Source organism: Schistocerca cancellata, chromosome 4 (assembly GCF_023864275.1).
Source record: "Schistocerca cancellata isolate TAMUIC-IGC-003103 chromosome 4, iqSchCanc2.1, whole genome shotgun sequence".
NCBI classification, from domain to species: Eukaryota; Metazoa; Arthropoda; class Insecta; order Orthoptera; family Acrididae; genus Schistocerca; species Schistocerca cancellata.
This window is the reverse complement of record NC_064629.1, coordinates 668438029-668465329: the sequence shown is the minus strand read 5'-3', so window position 1 is coordinate 668465329 and position 27301 is coordinate 668438029. Positions and strand designations below refer to the sequence as shown.

General features: G+C 43.6%; 1 protein-coding gene across 2 annotated transcripts in view; it reads left to right on the top strand.

Moving 5' to 3' along the window:
- The window catches only part of LOC126183438 (plexin-A4), a 963020-nt gene that overhangs the window by 728194 nt on the left and 207525 nt on the right, over positions 1 to 27301 (top strand). For both annotated transcript variants that reach the window (XM_049925426.1, XM_049925425.1), the window contains one exon: positions 19812 to 19994. In XM_049925426.1, the coding sequence (XP_049781383.1) occupies positions 19812 to 19994 (183 nt within the window). The remainder of the gene's footprint in view (positions 1 to 19811; positions 19995 to 27301) is intronic.

Genomic DNA, 27301 nt, shown 5'->3' with positions numbered 1-27301 from the left:
TGAAACAGTAGTCGTTGTCTTGTTTTAATTGTTTTATTCCGTTATTCTGAATTTCGAAAACTCGGTTATTGCCTAATGAGTGTCGTAAGCCATTTCCGTTAATTATGTTGTGCAAGATAGTTAAGTTTAGAGGCCTCGCTTTTTAAATTTTTTATATTTTTATATTTAGCTGATAAGCCAGAGACCAAAATAAAGCAGATGACCTTTAAAACTGTATGAAAGGTACGCGCAAGCTGTCAAAATGATATGAGCGAATCCTTGTTTGCTAATTAGACTTCTATAAAAGGCAAATTCTGATGGCTCGTAGCTGTGAACCACATAAACGACGAAAGTCAAACTATCTTCTGGTGCGCCCGCCCTTAATATCTATCGAAAATGGACGATGGCAGCGAAACCGTCACCAGACATCGGATTGGTCGTTCTTGCATCATTTAAGAACGTGGGCATAGGATAGTCCACATCTCTGAAGCAAGTAAAGTCAGAAATCTGGGACCCAACTGACAGTGAACTCAACCCAGAGGAAGGCACAAGTGTTTCGGTAATTACCGTTTGTCGCACATCGTTTGTAATGAGAGCTCTACGCCAGTTAGAACAAAAGATGTGCTTTTGTTGATCCAAGCACATTGGCAGATACGATTAAAGTATGGAGACATGAGGCTTTGAAACTGCGATGTGTGGTCAGGTCTCTCACGCTTGCTGTAGCTATAAGTATAGATATAACCAATTAATATTAACGAGGTTTCAGAATCAGTACAGTGGATGCAAAGATGTACACGGGCGTTTTACACTTTGAGTCAAGTCGTAAATTCGATGATCAACTACAAGTGTGTGTCCCTCGCGGATGCGTCTGTTAGTGTTTCTTGTACACTGTTACATCATCTTGTATATTACGGTATGAATATTTTACGCTGCCATTTCCGAATGTGTGTGTTATTGGTTAGGGTCCGCTCTTCGCTACCGCACGATTACGTCGATCATTGTGTGTATCAGCCCTAGAGTCGTGTGGACGGATACCGCCCTGCATACAGCCACCGACAAGGTGGGGGTGGTCTTTGACTAGCGTAGCTACTCTGTGAGGACATTGCCCTCATACAGCCTTCAAACATTGCTATAGGCTTTCACAGCGTTTGTGATGTAAATTTCCTGTGCTTTCCGTAAACCGAGGCAAGCACAAATCTGAATATTTACTTTACGTCAGTGTTGGTGATAGTGGTTCCTTTGTGGGGCAAACTGCGCTTGTATTGCAAAGTTGCTGTAGACAGAGCTTTGTGCGAACGCCCATCGCATCTGGCGTATGTGAGGATACTGAGCCGCACTCTCCAACTGCGATATACTTTACCACGAAATAGTTCATTTCGTGATCAAAGTACTTGCCTAAAAAAATATGGAGCTGGTAGAAGACTTAATTTGCGCGCGATTAGCTTCACACTGCCCTTGAAAGTAACGAGGGAAAAAAAGCTTATTTTCGTGTGGAATGCACTTCGAAGAGCCGTAAAGGACAGCCAACCTGCAGAAGTGACAGTCTGGATCTTCAGGATATGAATAAATCACGTAGCAACAGAGGAGGATGTCTAGTCGACTGGGAAAATTTGTGGAAAGAAACATAGTAATTTTTGATGATCAACGATTTTTTGACGCTACGCTGAATTGTTAGCTCTCCATACGATGCGTTCTTCTTCTTTATGGACTTAGAAATGTTGTTTTTGTAGCCAGGTTGTGTCCAGACGCCACAAAGTCACCCTAAACTAAGAATGTGGGGAGAGGGTGGGGCGAGGATGTTGTGTAAGACCTATTTACTGAGCTGGGCGTTTGCTACACATGATTTTTATGTATGCCTGAGGATGACAATTTATGTCGGCTGCTTTTCAGGTTATGATGTAGTCTGCGGCGTATTTCGTTTGTTTGCAATTCAAGTCTTCTCTTATATCGTTTGAAGATATTGGGAATTTTTTTGGAGATGTTACCGAGGAAGGAGATGCATGTTGTTTATGTATATAATACAATGGTGGTATGCATAAAACTAAATAACCAAGCTCTAGCAATTGCACTTTTCAATTATTTTTGTACGCATTGTAAACTTATCTCTGACTCGTATAACATCTTCATGCCTAGGAACGGTGTAAACGTAATATACAGTGAAGAGCACATGTAAAAAGTAACAGTATGCAGCATCTTTTCGACTCTACATTCCTTGTAAGTGCACTTTACTCTTGCAAATTGTTTTCTTATCTTCAACACTGCCTTTTCTGGTAAACCAATTTTATCATAATCAAAAGGCGAAACATAACCTGCTTAGTACTTGGTTTGCTGCCGGAAAAAGGCGTATTTGATCAACACCAAAACCAAGACTGTAGAAGCACAATTCTCCACCTGAAGATGATCGTGTGAACCATCATAACGCGTAGTGGGAAATAAAGAATGGACAGATGCAGCGCCGGCCGGGTGGCCGAACGGTTCAAGGTGCTACAGTCTGGAACCGCGCGACCGATACGGTCGCAGGTTCGAATTCTGCCTCGGGCATGGATGTGTGTGATGTCCTTAGGTTACTTAGGTTTAATTAGTTCTAAGTTCTAGGCGACTGATAACCTCAGAAGTTAAGTCGCATAGTGCTCAGAGCCACTTGAACCATTTTGAATAAATTAACGGAAGTGATTGAAAAGTTTCAGAGATGACTGGTGGATTCTTAACGGGTTTGTTTGTCGACGCGACGTCAAAGAAATGCTGGGTAATGCCCCTGCTAGGTATTTCACCAATTCCGTCCGTCATGTCAAAGCTTGTGCATAAAATTCTGAGAGAATAAACTCGAAGATAAACGTAAGATAATGCTAACAACCAAGAGAATGAGCCTGTAACACCTGATTACAAAACTAGTGCTGGACATCTTGGCGTACGTACATCGCGTGAGTATGAAGAAGTGAAATGGGACGATCACGTAAAGTCAGTATTAGGGAAGTCGAATGGAAGACTTCCGTGTTTTAGAAGGGTTCTAGTAAAGTGCGATGCATGTATAAAGGAAATCGGCAGCACCGGAAATTGCGTCTTTGACCCGTTCAGTCATCATGATGGCGGATCCCCCTCCCCCCCCCCCCCCACACACACACACTTTTTATTTATTTATACTCGTAAGCGGATTTCTGTAGTTAACAGCGATCGCATGCCTTACGTCGCTTTTGTATTCAACGTCCAGGCATTTCATTTTAGTGAGTGGTGTCGCGGTAGCGTTCTCGCTTCCCGCGCCCGGGTTCCCGGGTTCGATTCTCGGCGGGGTCAGGGATTTTCTCTGCCTCGTTATGACTGGGTGTAGTGTGATGTCCTTAGGTTAGTTAGGTTTAAGTAGTTCTAAGTTCTAGGGGACTGATGACCATAGATATTAAGTCCCATAGTGCTCAGAGCCATTTGAACCAGCCATTTGAATGGTGTCAGCTGACCGTGGTGCTACAGATACATGTAGCGTTCTATATTTATTTAGCTTTGCTCCTGAGGCAAGTTCGTATTGATTAACGCTCGAAGATCATCCTTGACTAGAAAACCTACGTCGTAAGCGTAGGCATTACAATCAAATTTGGTTCCATTGATGGTTAAACCTCGCAGACTTTGGGTCAACGTGGCAAGCAAGGGTTCAATGGCGACGGCAAAAAGAACCATCGATATTGTACAACCCTGTCCAACCGAGCTATTTATTTTAATTTCTTCACTCAGTTGTACATTAAAAATTACTCTTGTAACTCCTTTACTGAGAATTTCGCGTATTATAATAGAAAACTATAGTGGAAAACCCATAGCATGCACATTGCTATAAGACATTGCTGATCAACTCTGTTGAATACCTTTCCAAAACCAATTGATACTAAAGCACACTTAATATTGCAAGCCTCTCCAGTAGCGATGACATCTCTGTACTCGCAATTCGGCTATCCGAGCACGCTTACAAGCCGACCCAGATTCTCAACTTATCGCACACTACGAAGTAGCGTCCGTGTCCATTTACCTAATTTGGTCGAAGCGTTTCCTTTTCCGAAAGAGGTTCGCGCCCTGTTGTACATCCGCACTGAGACTATCATAACAGTCAAGCGGCGTCTGTTCTGTTGAACGTATCCGAAGGAACAGACATCATGTTTTAGAAACTTCCTGGCAGATTAAAACTGTGTGCCCGACCGAGACTCGAACTCGGGCCCTTTGCCTTTCGCGGGCAAGTGCTCTACCATCTGAGCCACCGAAGCACGACTCACGCCCGGTAGAGCACTTGCCCGCGAAAGGCAAAGGTCCCGAGTTCGAGTCTCGGTCGGGCACACAGTTTTAATTTGCCAGGAAGTTTCATATCAGCGCACACTCCGCTGCAGAGTGCAAATCTCATTCTGGAATCATATTTTAGATATAGCGACCTTAAATGTTGATATTTCGAGGGATGATTGGCTAACTTTAATGCTAATTTACTCTGAAATGGCGCAAAGTATCCAGTTTTTTTTTTTTTTTACTTATGAATTATTTCTCTGCACAATCCAACCTGAACACCCTTACAAGCTTTTCAAGGTGTTTCTGATCACCTTCTTTAGAAATTTTGTATAAACCGGGAACACGACGACACTGGATTTTGTAGTTGTTTGGATTGCAAATGTGCCTTATCTTCTGTTACATTTTGTGTGCCGTGTGCCTGCCTACAGAAATCAGACACAAGTCTATACTAATACAGCATGTCATCTGCAACGCAGAGATGTTAGGACAACGTGTGAATCGAATTTTTGTTTAGAATATAATCTCTAAACTATGTATTCCGGTACAATAGTGGCACATGGCACTACTTGACTCTTTCCTGAGCCATACTTGATTATTATTTGCCCGCTAAATGTGTTATTGTTACAGTGTTTAAAGTGACCCGTGAGCATCGCTAAATTTTCGTAAGGTTTTGTGTGTGTGTGTGTGTGTGTGTGTGTGTGTGTGTGTGTGTGTGTGTGTGTGTGTGTGTGTGTGAGTGATTTCTACTGTGTGTAGTCTGATAGTTCGCGTAGAGCGTTGAATAATATTCTGTGGCAGAATCCTGTTTGACGGTTTTTGAGTTCTTCCCTGCATTATAGCTTCTTGGATGTGATAAGTTTCTGCTATTGTTAATAAGTGGTACAGATGATCACTGTGTTTTAGGATTTGGACGTCTATTTCTGTGCAGCTAGGGTAATGACTGTTTTCAATGAGGTGGTTTGTAAATGTGGAGTGTGTGCTGTTGCTTTTCAGTGTTCTTGAAGTTTCGGAGTGTGTTATTCTGTAATTTCTGTAGGCCTTTCCCACGTATACTGAATCGGAATCTTTGCAGGTTAACAGGCATAAACAAGCTTTGCTTAATATATCTATGGTAGTGTTAAATGAGGATCCTTGGAAGAAAGGTGACGTACTTAATGCGATAAGCTGTGGGTAAAATTTTGAGAATCTATATTCGAGGAAGACTGTAGACCATTATGCTGTCACCAACGTATGTTTCACATTGGGATCGTGGGAATAAGATAAGCGAGATAGGACGCATACAGAGGCATATAGACAGTCGTTGTCTCCTTGCCCAGTATGCGAATTGAGTATAAAATAAAAATGATAGTTTGTTCAGAAGTTTGGAAGATAGGAGACGAGATACTGGCAGAAGTAAAGCTGTGAGGACGGGGCGTGAGTCGTGCTTGGGTAGCTCAGTTGGTAGAGCACTTGCCCGCGAAAGGCAAAGGTCCAGAGTTCGAGTCTCGGTCCGGCACACAGTTTTAATCTGCCAGGAAGTTTCATGAAACTTCGTTGGGGACCACAGTCATGTAGTAGTTCTTGAATGAAATTTCCACAATTTGACTATCTTCTTGAATATTCTTTTATTTCACAGTATTCAGCATTCTAGCCATTACCAAGCGCAAAGTTAAATACCACAATATGTGGATAATGTCAGCCGCACTATTTGTCTTAAGTTGGTCCTCACATCCTATAATGCGAGGACTGGTGTGTATGGTGTAATGTTTCGACGATGACTTGTCATTGACATGTGGACATTTTGTGGTATTTTGCATTTACACTTCATAGTGGCTATAAAGCTGAAATCGCGATTGCACGAAATAAATAAATATTAAACATACAGTCAAATGGCGGAAATTTCATTAAATGCGATACTGGAACGATGTGCTCTTCGCCATGGACTTAACAGAGGTTTGCGGAGTATTTACGTGGTTGTAGAAGAGTTGTCATAAAACGTGTCATTTCTGGAACTCGTGCGACGGCCATAACCCATAAGGAAGAAACGAGGGTAATCAGTATGGGCGGAAGTGAAGAAGCGGACTAAGTTCAGAATGGGACGAAAACAGTTGGGAATACACGAAGGTTTGAATAGAGCGCTGATTGGAAGCATATAGCGCACATTTCGGAAAGAGAACCGGGCTCGTAATGAGCTCGTAGGACGGTGGCTGCGCGATGAATTATGGTGAGCCGCAGGCGAGCGGCTGCAAACCGGTTGCGGCGCCGTTCTTGTCCAACCCAGAGGTCGCCACGTGTCCACGCCCACAGCTTCTGCCGCGCACTCCACTTCGTATTATTATATTTTATATAACCGAGTGGCCGCACGTGCTCTGCATACCGCTACGGAAGAATTTGTTGTTTAACTCTGCACCGCGGTTCGGAGTCCACGTTTAACTTGTAGCTCCAGGCTGTGTAAGTCAGTGTAAAGGTCGATGGAAGGCCTAGGGAAGGACTGTGGTATTTTAGCCAACCTTCTGCTTGAGAACAGTCTTATCTTTAATGTTTTACCTTCTACAGATCATATATTCTTCTCGTAATCGACAAATTAGTACAAAGAAAGAAAAGTCATATGAGAATTCCGATGGGCTGCTGATGCCGTGAATGTATGTATCGGTGAAGTTACATAATCTTCTTCTTCTCCTCCTCCTCCTCAAATTTTCTTGCCCTCCCCACAGTTGTCTTCATTCTTCACCATGGTTCGCCATGTTCCCTATCGAGCGCAAATTCTTCTGACTCGAAGCCTTGACATGAATTGCCAATAATTTTCTTACTGCCTTAACGTTAAGTTTCCAGGAAGACTCATGGAGGCATCGGTGATATGGTTCACGAGGACAGCTAAGGGCGATGACTGAGTGGGTACTTGAGATATCGCAACACTCAAGTGATTTACTGAAATCGCAAAGAAATCCTGTGTTAGTACTCTTGGATATGAGATTGTTTTCTGCTTCTACTGAACGAAAAGTGTCTCCATCGTCATCTTGTAATGGTGCCTGTCGTTTGTTACCTTCGTACTCTTTTTATTCTAGGTGTTTCTGTAGCGAATATTTGTAGCTAAAATGAAGCACAAGATCATTATTCGTCCTTGTGACTTTAAGATAGCATGAGGGTGCACACATACTGTTCGGCAGACCAGACACGCATTCTTTCATCGACAGGCACATCTGAACGACGGCTGCGTCACTCTGTGTTCTAGAAGCCTCATCAACGCGGGGTGTTACAAAACGGAATCAAATATTTGTGTCTCCGTCATTGTAAATTTGTATGTTGTTTGTTGTTGTTTTCCTGGCGCTAAAAGGAAAGCTTAGATGTCCTCATTACGGTGAAAGTTTTTTGGAGCTACGGAGGCTTTTATCTTCCGTCTGTGAACAAGGGACGCGAATCGTCTCAAAGTAAAGGAAACACGTTTGCTGGCATGTGTGCTCCTTAACGAGCTGCTCTGCTAACAGCGAAGGTCCCCCTACCTGTTACACGGAGCGCAAGCAGACGTCGTCTCCCCTGCGCTCACTAGCAAGTCAGTGCACAGAGAACAGATATTTACTTTAACTGAGATGTTAAAAACGCACCGGCTTTCTATTCTTTCAAAGTTACTGGTGACTTAGGTATACACTGCTGGATATTAAAATTACGTCACTACGAAGGCGGCTTGCAACAAACGTCAAATTAGCATAAGCGTACAACATGCTTGGATATGCAAACGATCAGCATTTCAGCGCAACCCCCCAGAATAAGCAGGAGTAACGCCATCTACATGCTGCATGTATGGAAAGATTACACACTGGGTTTCTCATTCAGAAATCGCATTTGAATGTTCGTTGTGTGTGAGAAGATCGTGTGATGCCTCTTGTAAGAAGGAGAAACTTCTAATAGTGCGTGTCGGTATTAGATAGCTGCAGCATCGTAGTATATCGAACACGTGAACCATCGTTCCGCGATATTGTTGCTCGTGCTGGGATCTCGAGGCTGACATGCGAGAATATGTAATTGGATTCAGGAGGGGATATACTCAGCACCTTGCTGGAGTGTCAATGGCCCCACGCGTCTAGCGCCCGATAGGGCAGATACTGTTCACTTGGCCGTGCAGGATCGTATAGCCACGTCACGTAGTTTTATACTCAGAAAATACTAGATTACGGCAGACCATTTTCTTTACATTTAATGTTACAAGGCCGCTACTTGGTTTATTTTAAGTGGGCATTACTATTACTAGACAATGCTACTTTTGATCTGAAGGAATTATATTCTCCTTGAGACATATGAGGCTCAACTTTACCTTTGATAAGGTTGGAAGCCTAAACAATGAATTAAAATTTATGCCACGACCGGGACTTCAACAAGGCTATCCTGCTTACTAGGCAGACTACACCACCGTAGAGTTGTGGCTGAAACAGCTGCATGGACTAAGCCAATCCAGTGCCCTCCCTTCAAACTTCAGTTCCCATCTTTAGAAGGGGAAAATGGTCTGAAAATATGAACTAAGGTTTGTTTTAGGGACGGCACTGGACTGGCGTTGTCCGTGCTGCTGTGGTAGCCGCAATACTGCAGTGGTGTAGTGGTTAGCACGTCTGCCTAGTAAGCAAGAGGCCTGGGTTGAACTCCTGGCCATGGCACACATTTTAATTCATTGCTTCAGCTTCTATCCTTATCAAATAATGCTATTTTTACTTATTTTAGAATTCTAAGACAGTGTATGTTCACTACAGTATTGTTGTTACAATTGTTTATATAGTTGTACACCTGACTGGTCACTTAGCCTCCTAGGCTATGCCTGGGGAGTTACCCGCCCTGGCATGAAGAGTAGGGCCTCTACTGCAAGCCACCTAGGGACTACTACGAACCTTGTTTATGGTACTGTTTCTACATGTTTTTTTTTTAATATTCTAATTGACATTTTTAAACGTATTTAAACTGCGCAACACAATTGAAGAACCACTTTTTCGAAACTCCCTAATTGTTTCCAATTGCGTCTCAGAACTTTGAAATTTGGCTCAAAGGTGCCTACGACGTTCTTCTGTAATGGTGCAAAAGCATGGTGCCCTTCAGTGTCACCCTCGAGCTCGACAGCGGTTCAGACTGCAAAGTGTCAAAACAAGCGAAGGAAAGGCAGGAGCTTGAAAGTTCATGTGAGGTGTGTTAATGATGTCACATTGGCATCAGATTTCACCACAATTGTGACCAACGCCACCGTGGACGTGTCACATGATGGTAAGGTCGTCGCAGCCTCTTCAGCCATATTTTAACCCTTCTTTTGACGCCTCCATGATGGAGGTTAGAACCACGGAGCCTAGCGTTGAGACCACGAGGTTTTCTTATGTGCCGAGGAAAACGTTGCAGACACACAACCGCTAAGAATCGACACGTATAGGCCTCAGGGGGTGGCATAAAAGGCGTCAATGAAAGCACCCATTTCCTAAAGGCGTTGATTCCCACATATTTTGCGGTTGCAAACGGCAGTTTGCTGTGCCATGAGCAACAGGACGACACTGCTGACACCCCTCTTCATAAATGTATCCGCACAGAGAAAACACGTGACGAGAGTACTGGTCGCTTGCTGTTAGGCATGCCAGAACGAAAAGGTGTCAAGTAGTTGCCTACCTGCAGGCGCTTATGACTCGTCATGGGTTTTCTCTGTACATGCACATTCCTAAAATTCTCATCAAACATGGGCAGATGCCACTGAGGGTGTTGCCAAACTGGAGGATCTTTGAGGGACCCTTTGCCGTTTTATTCATGCATGTGTCAATGCCACACCCCTACGTGATCACGCTACAAGAGGGCTGAAGAAGTATATGAACGGTTTTCTGCTTCGGATCGAATTCAAATTTCGTCGAATGGCTTTTAACGATCTCTTGTGGTTACACGCTGTACACCAGAACAAAAATTGCGATTGGACTGCAGTCCAAAGGGGTGCGATGACTTCCAGTGGCTTTGCTGGCCCACGATGTTGTAAGAGAAAGGTTGAAGCGTCTGTGGTGTGTCAAAAGCGTCAAAGATCGTCGTCCTGTTGATAATCGAACTGCAGACTGTCGTCTACGGCCGCAGAATATGTGGGAATCAACACCTCAAGCGAAGGGGTGGTTTTATTGACGCCCTTTATGTCACTCTCTGAGACATTTCCGCGTCGATTCTGAGCAGTGGTGCGTCTGAAACGCTTTCCTGACGACTCATTAGAAAACAGCGTGACTTCAGTGTTGGGTGTCGCCGTTCTGACCTCCGTTGCAGAGGCGTCAAAAAAAAAAAAAAAAAAAAAAAAAAGGTGAAATGTGGGTAAGAGGGGATGTGTCGACCTTCCCATTGTGTGAAATGCCCACGGTGGCGTTGGCCAGAATTATGGTAAAATTTGGAGCCAATGTGATGTCATTAACCCACATTGCACCTCACATGAACTTTTGATCTCTTGCCCTTTTTTCGCATGTGTCGACATTTTGCTGTTTTGTGCGTCGATGAGCCTCAGGGTGACGTTGCCGGGCGGCGCGCTTTTGCATCATTACACAGGAAGGTTATAGGCACTTTTGAGCCAAATTTCGAACTTACACGTCTCAATGGGAAATAATTACAGGGTTTCGAGAAAGTGATCCTTTGTTTCTGTTGCGCAGTTTGGTTCGTGGTCGTTGCCCATTTTAAGCCAAGACTGGAGATTTGTGGTTGGACTTGAGAGGAGGTAGCCACTATCACGAATTCCATTCCCAGGCATCCTCCATCTCCGTCTTTTAGTAGACGGAGGAGTCTTCCTAATGGCCACTCTCATCCCCTGCCTCACTGACTGGTTAGTTCCTTCACGCAGCGGACTGTTCCTACGAACAGCTACTAGCTACCCCTCCATACAGACAGTCTGACGACGTCTAAAGCGCCACCGACTGTCAGCACTGCTCAGTACTGTTGCAGCTTCCCTTGTTGACAGCAGAGAGGGGCGCGCCCAGAGTGGTGCTCCCGATTACATGGAAACAGTTTGGAGGCGGGCTGCTAGATTTATTATTGATAGGTTCGATCAACATCAGAACCCCATGTTGTAGTACTGAAGCACATGCAAAATTTTTGTGCAGTTAAAATGGAGTCTGATGTATAGAATTAGTTTTGAGTTATTTCAGTTTCACGTAAGTAAATAATCAAAATTTTACTGACGCGTAAAGTTTTCTTTCATGTGAGTGACATGTCCCTGCTGTAGCAGGAAAAGTAGGGAACCCGCGGAAAAATGTTCCTATCGGAACACAAAAAAGGCGAGAATGCTCCTATTTAAAGACTCTGCTTCAAAAGTGTGGAACCAGCTGCCTCATTCTATCTTCCTCGGCAAATTAAAAAAAAAAAATCCCCGAAATTTTGGTATGCCAACATATTCGTCCTTTTTTATGCTGTTATGCTGAGAGAGGAGGAGACAGTGCCAGCGGAAAAGAGATGGGAAAGCAATAAAAATTGGAAGATAGATAGACAGTAATTGTGGTATAGAAAGAACGAAGACAGTGATATTGTGAGGTAAAGAGTGGGACATAGTGGCAGTGGAACGTAGTTGACAGTGACAGAACAGTGTTAGGAAAAGAGTGAAGGGGACAGTGACAGTTGAAGAGGAATAAAGAGAAGGAGAAAGTGGAAGTGGGTGAGAGCAAGTGATTATGAGAGACAGAGTCCATGACAATGACAACGAGGAAATGAGAGATAGTGACAGTGAGGAGAGACTGTAGCAGTGGGAAGGAATGAATGAGATAGCAGCAGTGAGCGAGAGCAACAGGGTAACAGTGTGAGTCGGAAGAGACAGTAGTAGTAGGATAGAACAAAGGAGTCCATGGTTATGAGACAGGAGACAGTGACATATATATATATACACAGGGTGTTTCAAAAATGACCGGTATATTTGAAACGGCAATAAAAACTAAACGAGCAGCGATAGAAATACACCGTTTGTTGCAATATGCTTGGGACAACAGTACATTTTCAGGCGGACAAACTTTCGAAATTACAGTAGTTACAATTTTCAATAACAGATGGCGCTGCAAGTTATGTGAAAGATACAGAAGACAACGCAGTCTGTGGGTGCGCCGTTCTGTACGTCGTCTTTCTGCTGTAAGCGTGTGCTGTTCACAACGTGCAAGTGTGCTGTAGACAACATGGTTTATTCCTTAGAACAGAGGATTTTTCTGGTGTTGGAATTCCACCGCCTAGAACACAGTGTTGTTGCAACAAGACGAAGTTTTCAACGGAGGTTTAATGTAACCAAAGGACCGAAAAGCGATACAATAAAGGATCTGTTTGAAAAATTTCAACGGACTGGGAACGTGACGGATGAACGTGCTGGAAAGGTAGGGCGACCGCGTACGGCAACCTCAGAGGGCAACGCGCAGCTAGTGCAGCAGGTGATCCAACAGCGGCCTCGGGTTTCCGTTCGCCGCGTTGCAGCTGCGGTCCAAATGACGCCAACGTCCACGTATCGTCTCATGCGCCAGAGTTTACACCTCTATCCATACAAAATTGAAACGCGGCAACCCCTCAGCGCCGCTACCATTGCTGCACGAGAGACATTCGCTAACGATATAGTGCACAGGATTGATGACGGCGATATGCATGTGGGCAGCATTTGGTTTACTGACGAAGCTTATTTTTACCTGGACGGCTTCGTCAATAAACAGAACTGGCGCATATGGGGAACCGAAAAGCCCCATGTTGCAGTCCCATCGTCCCTGCATCCTCAAAAAGTACTGGTCTGGGCCGCCATTTCTTCCAAAGGAATCATTGGCCCATTTTTCAGATCCGAAACGATTACTGCATCACGCTATCTGGACATTCTTCGTGAATTTGTGGCGGTACAAACTGCCTTAGACGACACTGCGAACACTTCGTGGTTTATGCAAGATGGTGCCCGGCCATATCGCACGGACGACGTCTTTAATTTCCTGAATGAATATTTCGATGATCGTGTGATTGCTTTGGGCTATCCGAAACATACAGGAGGCGGCGTGGATTGGCCTCCCTATTCGCCAGACATGAACCCCTGTGACTTCTTTCTGTGGGGACACTTGAAAGACCAGGTGTACCGCCAGAATCCAGAAACAATTGAACAGCTGAAGCAGTACATCTCATATGCATGTGAAGCCATTCCGCCAGACACGTTGTCAAAGGTTTCGGGTAATTTCATTCAAAGACTACGCCATATTATTGCTACGCATGGTGGACATGTGGAAAATATCGTACTATAGAGTTTCCCAGACCGCAGCGCCATCTGTTGTTGAAAATTGTAACTACTGTAATTTCGAAAGTTTGTCTGCCTGAAAATGTACTGTTGTCCCAAGCATATTGCAACAAACGGTGTATTTCTATCGCTGCTCGTTTAGTTTTTATTGCCGTTTCAAATATACCGGTCATTTTTGAAACACCCTGTATATATATATATATATATATAGAGATAATGACAATGAGATGGGCTGAATGAGCGACTTACAGCGATGCATTAGTGGGTGTGAGTGAGTTACAGTTAGGAGAGCTTGGGGAGTGAGAGGTGAGTTGCATGTTAAAAAGAACGTGAAGCTGCTCGCATGCCAAAAGTTTTAGGAATATTTTTAAAGGTGCTGAGGAAGATAAAAAGAGACCGTTGGTATCCATATTTTCTGTCAGAGTATTTTATACAAAAGCATATTCCCCTCACATGTGCTCAGATAGGAGAAATTTTTCCGTTTGTACTGTATACGCAGAACAAGTAGAATTTCGTTATTTTTTTTCCTCGTGGGGTTGCAGTTTCAGTGCCCAGCAATGTAAGTGTACATCGGTGGTCTTGTTTGTGATCTACACGCATGATTTCGAAAAAAAAAGTATTCCCTTTATGTTGGCAATTTTCTGCTGTAGTTGTCGCTATTCATTTATAACAGTCGGCTGCCAGGTGACTCTCAAAGCATGTTTAATTCCCGTTGCATGCTACTGACATTTTGCTGTTCACAGAAATAGATATGTAGACACGACTTAATTGTGCGGCAGGTTTTTTGTGTGCGCTGAGCGTGTATGCAGATAAGGAATGGAGGGGAAGCGCCGATTGCACAAGAAATAAAAACATGGGGGCTCAGAGCGGACAAAGTCTCAGTAGTTCCGGATGCATGCGTCTGAATTCACTTTGACATGTACGCCGAGCACACAAAGCCGCCAAAAAGATTGATTTAATGGCATAAATGTAAATTAAAGTTATCGATTAGGCAAGCACAGGTCCGAGGATGAGCTCTTGCACTCCCTACAGTATTCTCATCGAGTCGACCGTCCCTCTTTCCGTTTGTACTAAAAGAGGTCGACAAACATTGCCTGAATATTTCCATTTATTAACTTCCAGCGGTTGCAAAAAAGAAAAAAGCTAACAACGGTCTCCGTAGTAGCTCGTTGACATGAAATAGTGACTTGGAGACGCCCGTTTATACGAAGCGCACGCATGTTATACAAGATGCTCGTTAGATGTCCGGCGAATTGACCGATGTCTTAATGGCTCGGAGCAACGCATAAACGATTCTCTCTGTATTACTAATTGCGAGAACAGACACCAGCGACGGAAGCACTGTTGGTGCAAATGTATGGAACAGAAACATGAGAGGAAAATGTATCTGACTCATTCATACGCTTTCGGTACGAATCTAAAACTGGTGGTGAATGACATTCGGGTCGAGCGTCCGCTCGCATAAGCATAGACAACATCAAGCAAGTCTACCGCTGCTGACTTAAAGCTGATCGCTGTCTCTGAGACTTATATCATGGAACTTAGAGATTAGCAAGGATAGCGTTAACGTCATTCACAAACATTCTGGTAAGTGGGAGAGCTGTTTCCTGTTTGTAAAACACAAAATGGCTGACGAGAAAAGACAACGCTGTTGGAAAGGGCTGGGGATTTCACAGAGACATGTGACCAAGAGCCATCTCTTCTATAGATTAAAACTGAGGGGAATGAGAAATGGTGCTCTCAGGATTATCCGGAGGAGAGTAGGAAAAAATCACAGTCACAGTGCACACAGCTGACTGCATCACGTTGTGGCGTACACTTAAAGTCTGCTGTTATTAATGATACGGTCGATTAAAAAATAAATCTTTGCTGGTAGTTTTCAACAGCTTTATCAGTGTTGCCAAACGTTTGTTAATACTACCTGTTGTATTTGATTTATGGTATCATCTAGGAATTTTTTTTAAGCACACTTTGTAAATTTAAGCTGCCTCCTTAGCCCAAAGGTTAGCTTCGTTGCTTCGGGTGCGGAAGGAGTAGGGTCCGATTCTCGGTACATCCTTAGATTTTTTTCCTGGTGTAGGGAGGTCTGGAATGGTGTCCACTCAGCTTCGTGAGGCCAAAGGAGGAGCTGCCTGAATGAAGCAGCAGCTGCCTCGTCAAGACTCGTCTGGTGGCAACAAAGGTTGGAGGTATTGCCGACATTGGCGTAGACCAGCCGGAAGAGGCCTAAGGCCTAATCCCTCTGAGATGATTACATTATGATTTACCTCTCAAATTTTCCTCTACTCATGTTTTGACTCTGTGTAGTGTTCACATTCTATCAAGTTATTTTATTACGCTTTCAGACACTTACGTCGTTTTTAATTACGCCCAACTAAACATAGCACGTGTATTCGTTTCTTAATATAGTCAGTAACTGACGGCAACGTAGATCTATAATTTGCAACGTCGTAACGGTCGACCATATGACGTCGTCTGATGCTACAGGCTCTGTACGAGGGGTGCCCAGAAAAAAAACCGGAATAGCATTGAGCATTGAGGTGGGCGGAGCTTGTGTAGTACGCATTTCTACCGCTAGGCAGGTATAGTGCAACTCATTGCCAGTTCAGTGCTGCCTTTGTTGCCGACCTGGCTTGTTTTGTTCGTCTGCAGTAATTGCTTTTGCTAGCGCTGTTTTATTCTTATTTCGTTTCTTATGATGGCAAGTTTAAGTGAACAACGTGCAGCTGTGAAATTTTGTTTTCTACTCTGTAAAAATGCTACTGAAACTGTTTTAATGTTGAAAACAGCTTACCAAGATGACTCTATGCAAAAACTCAAGTGTACGATTGGTTTGCTCGATTTAAAAATGGTAACATGTCGATTGATTACAAACCTCATGCTGGACGTCCATCAACTGCCCGAATCAACGAAAATATTGAAAAAGTTCGAGAGCTTGTGCTCACAAATCTTCCATAGGCAATTGATCAACTGCCAGAGATTAGTGGGCTATCTTGGAGCTCGGTTCAACGAATTTGTGGCAGACAAGACACTGGCTCTTCCACCAGGACAACGCACCTGCCCACACAGTCAACTCTGTTAGACAGTTTTTAGCTAAAAATGGCAAGGTACCACTTCCCCATGCACTTAACTCGCCTGACATGGCGTCGTGCGACTTTTTCGTATTTCCACTCGTGAAAAGAGGCCTGAGAGGACACCGCTTTGACAGCATTGAAGACGCCAGGAAAAAAATGAGGGAGGAACTGTCAACCACTTCTAAAGATGACTACAAAATATGTTTTGAACAGTGGAAGCACCATTGGGGCAAATGTTTTAGGTGTAATGGGGAGTATTTTGAAGGAGATCAGGATGTTATGTAAACAGTTTGAACATTTATAGCTTTTAAAAAATAATTCCTGTTTTTTCTGGGTACCCCCTCGTATAGGCCCTTTTTTTCTACGTCGCTTGAGAAGATCTGGAAAGGAATTTATAGCTTCTGTTGCAAAAATGCAATAACTGTTGCGAGTATGTTTTTCTGGATGAAGTTCTTCCTGCATCATATTTTAAACCTATTTCGAAGCTTTATGGTGGCTCTTGACACCAGCCCGGATGGCTTCTTGGGTTAGTAAGCTATTGCCGAGGGTTCAGGGAGTCGCGCCGGTCCCCGAGCGAATCTGCCCAGGCGATTAATGACCAGGGCCGGTGTGCCGGCCAATCTGGATATGCTGTTTATGCCGTTTCCCACACCCAACTTGGTAAATACCGAGCCGGTACCCAAGACCCGCGTGAGTTACGCGATTCGAAAAACGTGATTGCTAAATGCAGCATCTATTTCCCTCCCCCGAGGAGGATCATAGGAAGGGCATTCGGCCACCCACTACCGCTAACATTGCGAAATCCAGATCAACATGCTGACCCCGCTAAGATATAGGGTCAGGCCAGGAAATAGGTAATCCTGTCACTTGACGGCAATTTGACCGTTGTGTGTCCGTTACTAGCATATAATTGCTGACAGCAGCATACGGTCCTCTCGATTCATAATTATTTCAGTCTTGAACTGTTTATTTCTGGGGGTTCATTATAAATCTCATTCAGAGAAAGTTGGAGGATCTTTATCACAGATAATACCACACGTGTTTTTTTTAACTTTATCTTTAGACAGAATATATGACATAAAGTTTAAAGAGTGAAAAAAGTGGCAAGGAGAGTGCTAAGTAATGTAGCTGAATGTCCTAAGTGGGTTAAAAAATCTACACCGCTAGCAGGCGTCACTGGAACCAATAGTATACAATACATTCTGCGTTGCATCATTCCTAATTCTTGGTGCCTGTACTTGAGAAAAAGAGATTGTTGCTGAATTTTAGGAAAGAGATTTCTTAAGCTCAAAGTACGAGGGCGTGTTGAAACTGATGCCTCCGAATTTTTTATGGAAAACTCTTAGATATTTTTAAATAAAATAGGCGTTATTAACATTCTACGTCCTTAATTTTCGTGCCCACATATCTACAGCCGTCTGCGGCTAGAGGGCTTCGAATTGTAGCGTGTAACACGGTTGTGTGCAAAGCAACTACATCGGTGCCTGAGGAACATCATACTATAATCGACTTTCGAATTGGAAACTCATGCAGCAGTCTCTCCCTCAGCATGACTAGACACGACCGTTGCGACGTCTGTAACAATCCGATCCTTGGGTTCATTTCGAGGGCTTCATTTCGATAGTTCAAATGGCTCTGAGCACTATGGGACTTAACATCTATGGTCATCAGCCCCCTAGAACTTGGAACTAGTTAAACCTAACTAACCTAAGGACAGCACACAACACCCAGTCATCACGAGGCAGAGAAAATCCCTGACCCCGCCGGGAATCGAACCCGGGAACCCGGGCGTGGGAAGCGAGAACGCTACCGCGCGACCACGAGCTGCGGACAGGGCGTTAGAGACGGGGCACAAACTCGATTTAGGGAAGGATGGGGAAGGAAATCGGCCATGCCCTTTCAAACGAACCATCCCGGAATTTGTCTGAAGCGATTTCGGGAAATCACGGAAAACGTACATTAGGATGGCCGGACGCGAGTTTGAAGCGTCGTCCTCCCGAATGCGAGTCCAATATGCTAACCACTGCGCCACCTCGCTCGGTGTGTGGTTCAGTCAAAAACGGCGCTCATTCTACAGTTACTGGTCTCTCGTTGGGGGCAATGCGCTCGTCGCCAGGTTGACTATGTTGAGAAATAAATATGAAGACATGAAGAATAAAGATGTAGGATGTTAATAACGCTAGTTTTATTTGTAAAGCTGTAAGAGTTTTCACATTAAAAATTCGAAAGCGTTACTTTTCAGCACGCCCTCTTATGCTGTGGAGGAACTTAGAGTTTGTTCAAAAATATGTATGAAAGTTCGAACGTGTGAACTTCGTGGAGAACAAATCTACGCAATAATGCCAATTGATTTGCCAGTAGTTGAGGTGGCCAATAAAGACAGCCAGACGTCTGCAAAAAGATAACGCATTAATAAGCTTATGTGCAATATGTACACTTAATAATTGATATGTACATAACTTTGAAGTGCTGTAGATCCTTCCGTGGTGCTGAGTTGTGTATGATAAGAGTAATGTTCAGCCGGCCGGAATGGCCGAGCGGTTCTAGGCGCTAAAGTCTGGAACCGTGCGACCACTACGGTCGCAGGTTCGAATCCTGCCTCGGGCATGGATGTGTGTGATATCCTTAGGTTAGTTAGGTTTAAGTAGTTCTAAGTTCTAGGGGACTAATGACCACAGCAGTTAAGTCCCATAGTGCTCAGAGCCATTTGAACCATTTTTGAGTAATGTTCCTTATAGAAATAAATAGTCCTGAATTCTTATACATTTGGATAAGCCACTGATAGTAACAATGCTTAGAAGCGTCGTGCTACGTCAGTGCGTTTTTCCTGACTTCAGTCTTCCGTCCTAAGTTGATAAGTCTGAGTCTGGGGCGAAGCGCTGAGTGCGGCTGTTTAGAAAGATGCGCCGGCCAACCAGATTCGCAGGCAGTGAGGCCTCGCGAATTTGCGTCCTCTGGTGACGTGTACGCGTGGCCGCCCCCTTTGGAGGCACAGAGCCACGGATAAGAGAGCTCGTCCGGTGTGAGGTTTTGAAAGAGCCATCTCCCGCGTAACTGTGAACGGCGGGCCGGTGCAGTCGACGAAGACGCTTTCGACACCATGCACCAATGTGCATGACCTCTTATAGTGAAATAAAATAAAGAAACAATATATAGATAAAATATTTGGGCTTTCGATTGGAAAAGTCTGTATCTCACCAGTACCGGGACTAACGTTAATTTTTGGCCATGAAAACTCTGTCTTAGATCACAGCAGTAAGACAAATGTGCTGGAGATCCAGCTATAACGTGTTGCCTGGTTGTGTTTGCAGAAGCTGCAGACCATCGGCGAGGACTTCTGCGGGTTGGACGTGAACACGCCGCTGGGCGGCGAGATGCCCATCGCAGCAGTGCCAGTCCTCATCTTCGGATCTCACCTCACGGCCGTCGCCGCCACATCCACCGGCGACTACACCGTCGTCTTCCTCGGCACAGCCAGCGGCCACCTCAAGAAGGTAAAAGCCGCCTGCATAGCGCCCGCTTACTTTACCATCTTCCTCGGGGTGTGTTGTCAGAGGTGGCACGCCAGTCTACGATCGTTCCAGACAACGAAAATTACAGCGAGTACCAGTTGGCTGAGCAGCTTCCAAAAGACAGTCATAGTTCGGGATCTTTGATTCCTACCTGCCATAGCCACCACGTGCTATTGTTCCCGCAGATCACACACTATTGCTAAACGTTCTGCAAAAAATAAACCAACAGTACATAGCCTTCGCTTCCGAAGGTCAGTGTTTCTGGGGACCTGCATGCTGGCAAGGTGAGAACGGCTGACGTTTCCGACCGAAGTCATTCACTTTGCTTTTGTTGAGGGTATATAAACTCTGTAGACAAGTTTTCGGACGTTTTAGGGTCGAAACCTCCGGCTAGATTAAAATTCTGCGCCAGACTGGTAATGATACCGCGTTCTTGGATTTAGAGGATTGTCAATAGATCCACACAAGTACACTCTGTAGTGTATTCTTCAACTCCTGCTGTTACACACAGCAGCCGGCCAGCGAGAAAGAGCGAACTTTATAACAATTTACTATTTTATACTGTCCATAGACTTCACATCGGCTGCTAGCAGTAAGGCAGAATAATTTAATGGCTGTAGCAGCCTGGACCGAGCAGAATGTTTCGGGAATCCCAAATGGAGCCAACCAATAACACGGACTACTGAGTGCTAAGAGGTATATAGCGCAATGTTTGCGAGTTAGATGGTCTCCAGATGAGAAATGGAACAGCTGCTTAGTAAGCGTGCTGCACGCAATCATTAACAGTTGTGATTTCAGCAATAATATTCTCCTGAGCCTTAGGGTACCAAACACTGCACTACCAATAGTAGGGAATCATAATGTATATTAGCTGAGTACCTGGCATTGCTCGGCTATGTACTTATTCCAGTCTTCTGTTAGTCCATCTCCTCCTTTATACCCTCACTCTCTGTCTCCGCGTGGCGCTCTCCCTGTGCACTTGCTTCCCCCCCCCCCCCCCTCTGTCCATCTCCTTCTTCTGCCTCTAATTCCATCTCATTCTCTCCCCGCTCTCTGTCCATCTCTTCCTCTCCCTGTCTATGTCCGTCTTCTCCTCCTTCTCCTCCCCTCTCTCCGCCCATCTCCTCCTCCTCCCCTCCCTCTGCCCATTTCCCCCCTCCCTCTGCCCATTTCCCCCCTCCCTCTGTCCATTTCCCCCTCTCTCTGTCCATTTCCCCCTCTCTCTGTCCATTTCCTCCTCCCCACTTCTCTGACCATGTTATCACCCTTACCCAATAGCACACTGGTGGTTCCTACCCCAAAGTATTTCTTTCCACATTGTAACTAATGTGTCTATCAAATTTGATTGAAACCGCTCCAGGGGCTTAGGATGAACTTTCTACCTGTGGCATTGCCCGCATACGCACATTTCAATTCTATTAAACATACATTTAAAATATTTTACACGTGTTTGTACACATATTTCACCTGCATCTCTAGTGATTTTCTCCCTGCCGTTTCATTTTCACGCAGGTCAATGTTTATAAGGTGGTATCTCCTGAACTATGTGCTGTACAGTGAATAATGCTTGTAGGTGCAATCAGCGGCATTTGTGGATATTGTCTACGAATTGTGTAGCGAATACAGTTAGTAGCAACGATGTAATAAATTTAAACGTCTTGCATGATGGGGAAGATTTCACATACCTCATTCTTTGACGTCATATCTCATGAACTGTGGGTTGTACAATGATATAATTTTGCGGAGACATTCCATGGTATATGTGAATACTGCCTGCAAAATGTGTCGCGAATACAGTCAGCAGTAAAGAAGTAGTGAATTAAACGCCATGCTTCATTCGGCAGTTTTAATGCATGAAGAACGAAAATGTATTAAGCGATAATTTTTTTTCTACTGGATGACTTACGTAAGAGTATTCGCGCGTCGTGGGCTACACATCTTTTTCACCCCCACCACCACCGTTTTGATGCTCCTCGTATTGGCGTAGACCAGCCGGAACAGGCCTAAGGCAAATCCCTCTGAGATGATTATGTTATGATTTACCTCTCAAATTTTTCTGTACTTATGCTTTGACTCTGTGTAGTGTTTACATTTTATCAAGTTTGTTTATTATGCTGTCAGCTACTTACGTCGTTTTTAATTACGCACAATGATGACGAGATGTAATACGGGAAGGAACTTATCGAGGATTACATACAGGATTTGTATCAATTGGATTACGATGAGGAATAATCTTATCTATTGCATCAGAAGTATTATTCTTTGTATCATTCTTCTGAGCCTTCTTTAGAAGAAGACTAGCACCAACAATTGAACTAGGAATATTATGACCTCCAATAGGAATTCCACCTTTCAATCCTATACAAATTCCATTACTTAATACAGCTATTCTTTTAGCCTCAGGAGTAACCGTAACATGAGCACATCACAGTCCAATAGAATCTAACCATACTCAAGCATTACAAGGCCTATTCTTCACAGTACTATTAGGATTATATTTCACAGTACTTCAAACATATGAATGTTGAGAAGCACCTTTCACTATCGCAGACGCAGTATGTATATCAACATTCTTGTCCCTACAACTATCATTTCCAGACACTAAATGATAAGTCTACCAAGTCTGGTTGAAATCAGTCCAGTGGTTTAGGAGGAGATGCGGAACATTATACAAACATCTATTTTTATAATACTTGTGGACAACAGCCATTTATACTTCAAGGAGGAGAAGAGAAATGAGGTCGTTTTTTTAAAAGCATGAATCAGAGCACATATATTCACACATACACAGGTAACATACAGTATGGACAGTACAGAGTGCTATTTCTCAACCAACAAGAGCTGCTGATGGAATAAACTTTCATTCAACACTAGTTTTTATCAACCGGTCATTATCAGATACCATCAAATTATTTACATCAGCCAGAGAAGGATATTACCACGAGGGAAATAGGTTATGGTACCTGTTGATGATAGGCTGATAGAGGTTTATTTCATCAGAAGCTCTCTGTGGTTCTGAAATGACATCATTGAAATACTTATGAGTTACGAGGTACCGCTTGCAACAAATGTGTTGGATAGGGCGTGTCTCTCAATTATTTATTATTATAGATCGTGTTCTGGTACTATCCACGTTTTATCAGATGTATAACTATAAAACAGTTATAGTCTACAGTCTTTGCAACATAAAATTATAATAAGATGGTAGCAAAGCGCGCGGTCTGAAGTGTAACAACAGACCATTGATGTGTAAGTATTACAGCTCGGGCCGGGTGGGAGAGGGTCAGCTTTGGCTTTGGTTGGATATTGTTTTTTCAGCGTGGTGTTAAGCTTCATATTACTGTCCGACTACCTCTGGTTTTCGGCCTTTTGTTTTTCCTCTCGTGCTCCCATTTCTCGTGAAACCTGGTATCGAAAGATCTACCAATTTGAATGTAAAAGCAGTTAATGTACATTCACTTGCGTACGTATTTGCTGGGTTTAGTACGTTTATTTTGTTGTGACTATGGGGTAATTTCTGCCCAAGTTCCAGCTGTGAATTATGAATCCTAATAACGGAGTTTTAGGATAATGACAGTTCGATTTTGAAATAATTCCTATAAAGTAGACTGTAAAAGCTTATTTCTATCTGTGTACTTGACTGGACATTAACTCAGTTAATTTGCCTGTAAAACCATTTGAAATCAGATTTTAATATTTCTCGCTTAATGAATTTTGTTTTGAGATAATAGTAGTAGGACTACTGTTTTCTAAGAATCAGAATAAAACTACCATTTCATATGTTGTGGTTTGACAAGAACAGTTGTGAATGGTAGAAATATGGAAAAGAAAGATTCGGTGTCTTGTGAGAAGAATCGATGCCATCTTGAATACTGCTGAATTGTGGGGTGTTACGGAACTACCACTGTTCTCATTCCCTTTTCACGATTCTGTGACGATGGGCACTGGATTATCGACGTAGGTCGAAATGAAAAAACCAGGTGGTCAAGCCTGTGGAGAGTCCTACGGCCGACGATAGGTCGTTTACTCAGAAGCTGCCGCCTGGGAGAAGCGCGGCATACAAATAGTGTGTTAGGCGCGCGTGCCGAGTGTATATGGTGGAGAATCTATGCTGTCTGCGGGGTCGCCACCGACGTACGTGGCGTTCTGAATAAAAAGTGTCGGCAGATGCGCAGGGAGCTTTGGCAGGCCGTCGCCTCTGTATTGCCTGCTCTGGCCTGATGGGCTGGCGAACGGTTCTCGTTTACCTCCACGTTTCAGACTTTCATCTGGGCGGACACAAGCTGACTCAGAAATTTTCATCGACTTCTGCCGAACTAGAACCATGTTAACTCATAACAGTATGGCAGGAAACAACACAGGCGACCACAAACGAACCACTGAAGAATGTTTATGTAACACAAGAGCTATTTTTCCACATGAATTGTCGGTGGACGGGACAAAGGTTCATTAAAGGTAAAATATCGATGTACCGATATTATTTCCAGAAAATATCGATATATATCGGCGATATGTACCAACGAGGTGTATCGAAATGTCGAAATAGCAATATGGAATGATAATATTTTTTATTTTATATTAATTTTTTTCGCAGTTTTCGGTGAATGTTTGAAATTGTTCTTTTGAAATTGGAGTAGAAAGTAATTTTACTTTGACTGCGTCAAGGAGTCTTCTTCTTTTTGAGCTTCCATACCGTCCAGTATTTCGCTTTGACTGGGGTTGGCGGTGTGAATGGAATAACATCATTTCCGATGTGAAGAAACAGCACACTAGTTGCGTTAAAAATATTTTTAACTCAAGTAGTATGGTATTTCTTCACATCGCCATTCTCCAAATACAGTTGTTGAAAACGATGAACCAAAATCTAAATGACAAGACTGGTCTTTGCCGTGGACGAAGACATGTGATGGGAAGTTCTGACGTAATCAGCGCTCGGCGCTACCAACAGAAACTGCAACGTTTAACTTCATCACGTAGTTTTGACACTGCAACTGCTAGCTAGGTTTCTGGTGTTTGTACAAATGAAAAAACAGGGAGGTCGACATGAAGTGTTCCGGACAAATCCGATTTGCGACGAAACGTAATGACGGAGCCATGGGACACTTTTTATTGTGCCACGTAGATGGAATTACCACTGTTAGCAAAGTGGTTATCACCATACTTGAACGTACGTCGTTTTACTTTCAGTTCTTGCTCTAAGGAGGATAATCAGGCTCTTAGCTTGTTGATGTACAGAATATCTAATAATAAAACAACATTTAAATATGCAGCTCTAAAACTGCCAGCATATTTACAATGTGCAGACGATATTTTTATAGACCGCTACGTCGGTACTTTATCGTCGATATATCATTATTGCTTCGATAAATCCACGGCCGACAATGATATATTTTTAAATATCGATATCCCTACATTTTTAAAAATGTCAGCAGTTTTACTACATACCTTACTGCATGCTTGATATGCATGCTTGCGCAGGCGTGTTTGCTCAACCATACACAAATTCTTCGCACCTCCACACGGCTTAAGCGTTCTTGTACAAAAATGTGTTTATTTACCAAGAACTTGTTGAAAATGGCTCTGAGCACTATGGAACTTAACTTCTGAAGTCATCAGTCCCCTAGAACTTCTTAAACCTAACTAACCTAAGGACACCACACACATCCATGCCCGAGGCAGGATTCGAACCTGCGACCGTAGCGGTCGCGCGGCTCCAGACGGTAGCGCCTAGAACCGCTCGGCCACCCCGGCCGGCGAACTTGTCGAGCTCAAACAACGCTGTGCTGACTTTGGCAGCCTTTGTGCTTGTGTTGCGGAAGAAAAGAGGAAACTGTATATGTGAAGTAAAGAGTGATCAACGAAACGACAACGTTATTCCCATATCAGCTATTCACGGTAGAAAAGATACGGAAACTGTCTCATAGAACTGCTGTTTCTCTCTCCTTTTCTCCATGTAATAGTGTATTCTTTGAATAGTCCTGCACTGCAGCATAAAACTTTGCACAGAGTGTAATTTTAACAGGAACAAATAAAAATTAAATCAAATCACTAACAATGCTTGCACAAGCCTCCCTATTCTTGGTACATAGGCTCAAGCATGTACACGCTTGAATGCTTGCACAAGCACGCATAATCGAAATTCGATCAAGCATCAAACTGCTTGTATAGTCCTGATGCATACGCAAATTTAGCCCACTTACACACAAGCATGCTTGCGTATGCGTGCTTGTCAAGTATGCAGTTATGTGTATAACCACCTTAATAGAAGCCTGCTAAATTTGCTTTATATAACCATCTGTAACGGTTTCGGTCAAATAAAACGCGCAAATTTTCATTTTGCAAATATCAACAATTTATTGCCGTATCCACATAAAAAGTAGCAAAATATTTGTTTCTTAAATAGGGTACGATGACTCCACAGCAAATGATTTGGATTCTTTTGCAAGATATGCTTACAAGTGAACGTTGAAGTGGACTGGATGTGATTTACAGTTTGGCTATCATACTCTCGCTTGATCCGTCACGCTTACTCTTGGCATGCGTTTTGTGCCTAACTTAGATTTGGCATATACCTCTGTCACTACAATGTGACTTAATTTTCTAAAAGGAAGAGTTTAACGCCTCCTCGGCTGTGATGACACGGAGCTTTTGCTCGGTTGGAGGAGGATGGAGAAGTCGCCGCAGAAAACAGGAAGCAAGATCACGGTTCAACGCTTCTGCAATGGCCAAGTTCCTAGAGCCGGTGCTGAAGCAAGGGAAGAACAGAGGAGAAAAGACGTGTTCTTTTCAAGGGAACCATCCCGACATTCCCAATAATCAGTACAAGAAAACTCAAATCAGAATGGCCGGACGAATAGTTTAACACACTCCCCACTAATACGTGTTCACTGTCTTAACCAATGAACCAACTACCTTGGGTTTTTTTCCTGTAAGAAATTTGTATGTAGGCCACCCTCTGTGTAGTACGAATATGTTTAGTGTGTGCATGTCCTTTTATTGCAACTGTTTGCATTCGTTGGGGGGAACCAGACTACGTAGGGACTTTAGAGATAAGTTACACACGTCGGCCTCGCTAAGATCGATGGACAACATGAGTAGCTCATTGTAAGAAGAGACTACATGTTCTGGGTTTCCTGTAGACACAGTTCAGCTGCGGTACGGATGACAGGTACGTCAGAGTGTGTGATTCAAATGCCGTGGCAACTAGAAACATACCCCAAAGTTGAATAAAGTACGTAGGACATTATAATTCTTGTGACCAAAGCGTCTAAAATGCACAAGGATTCATC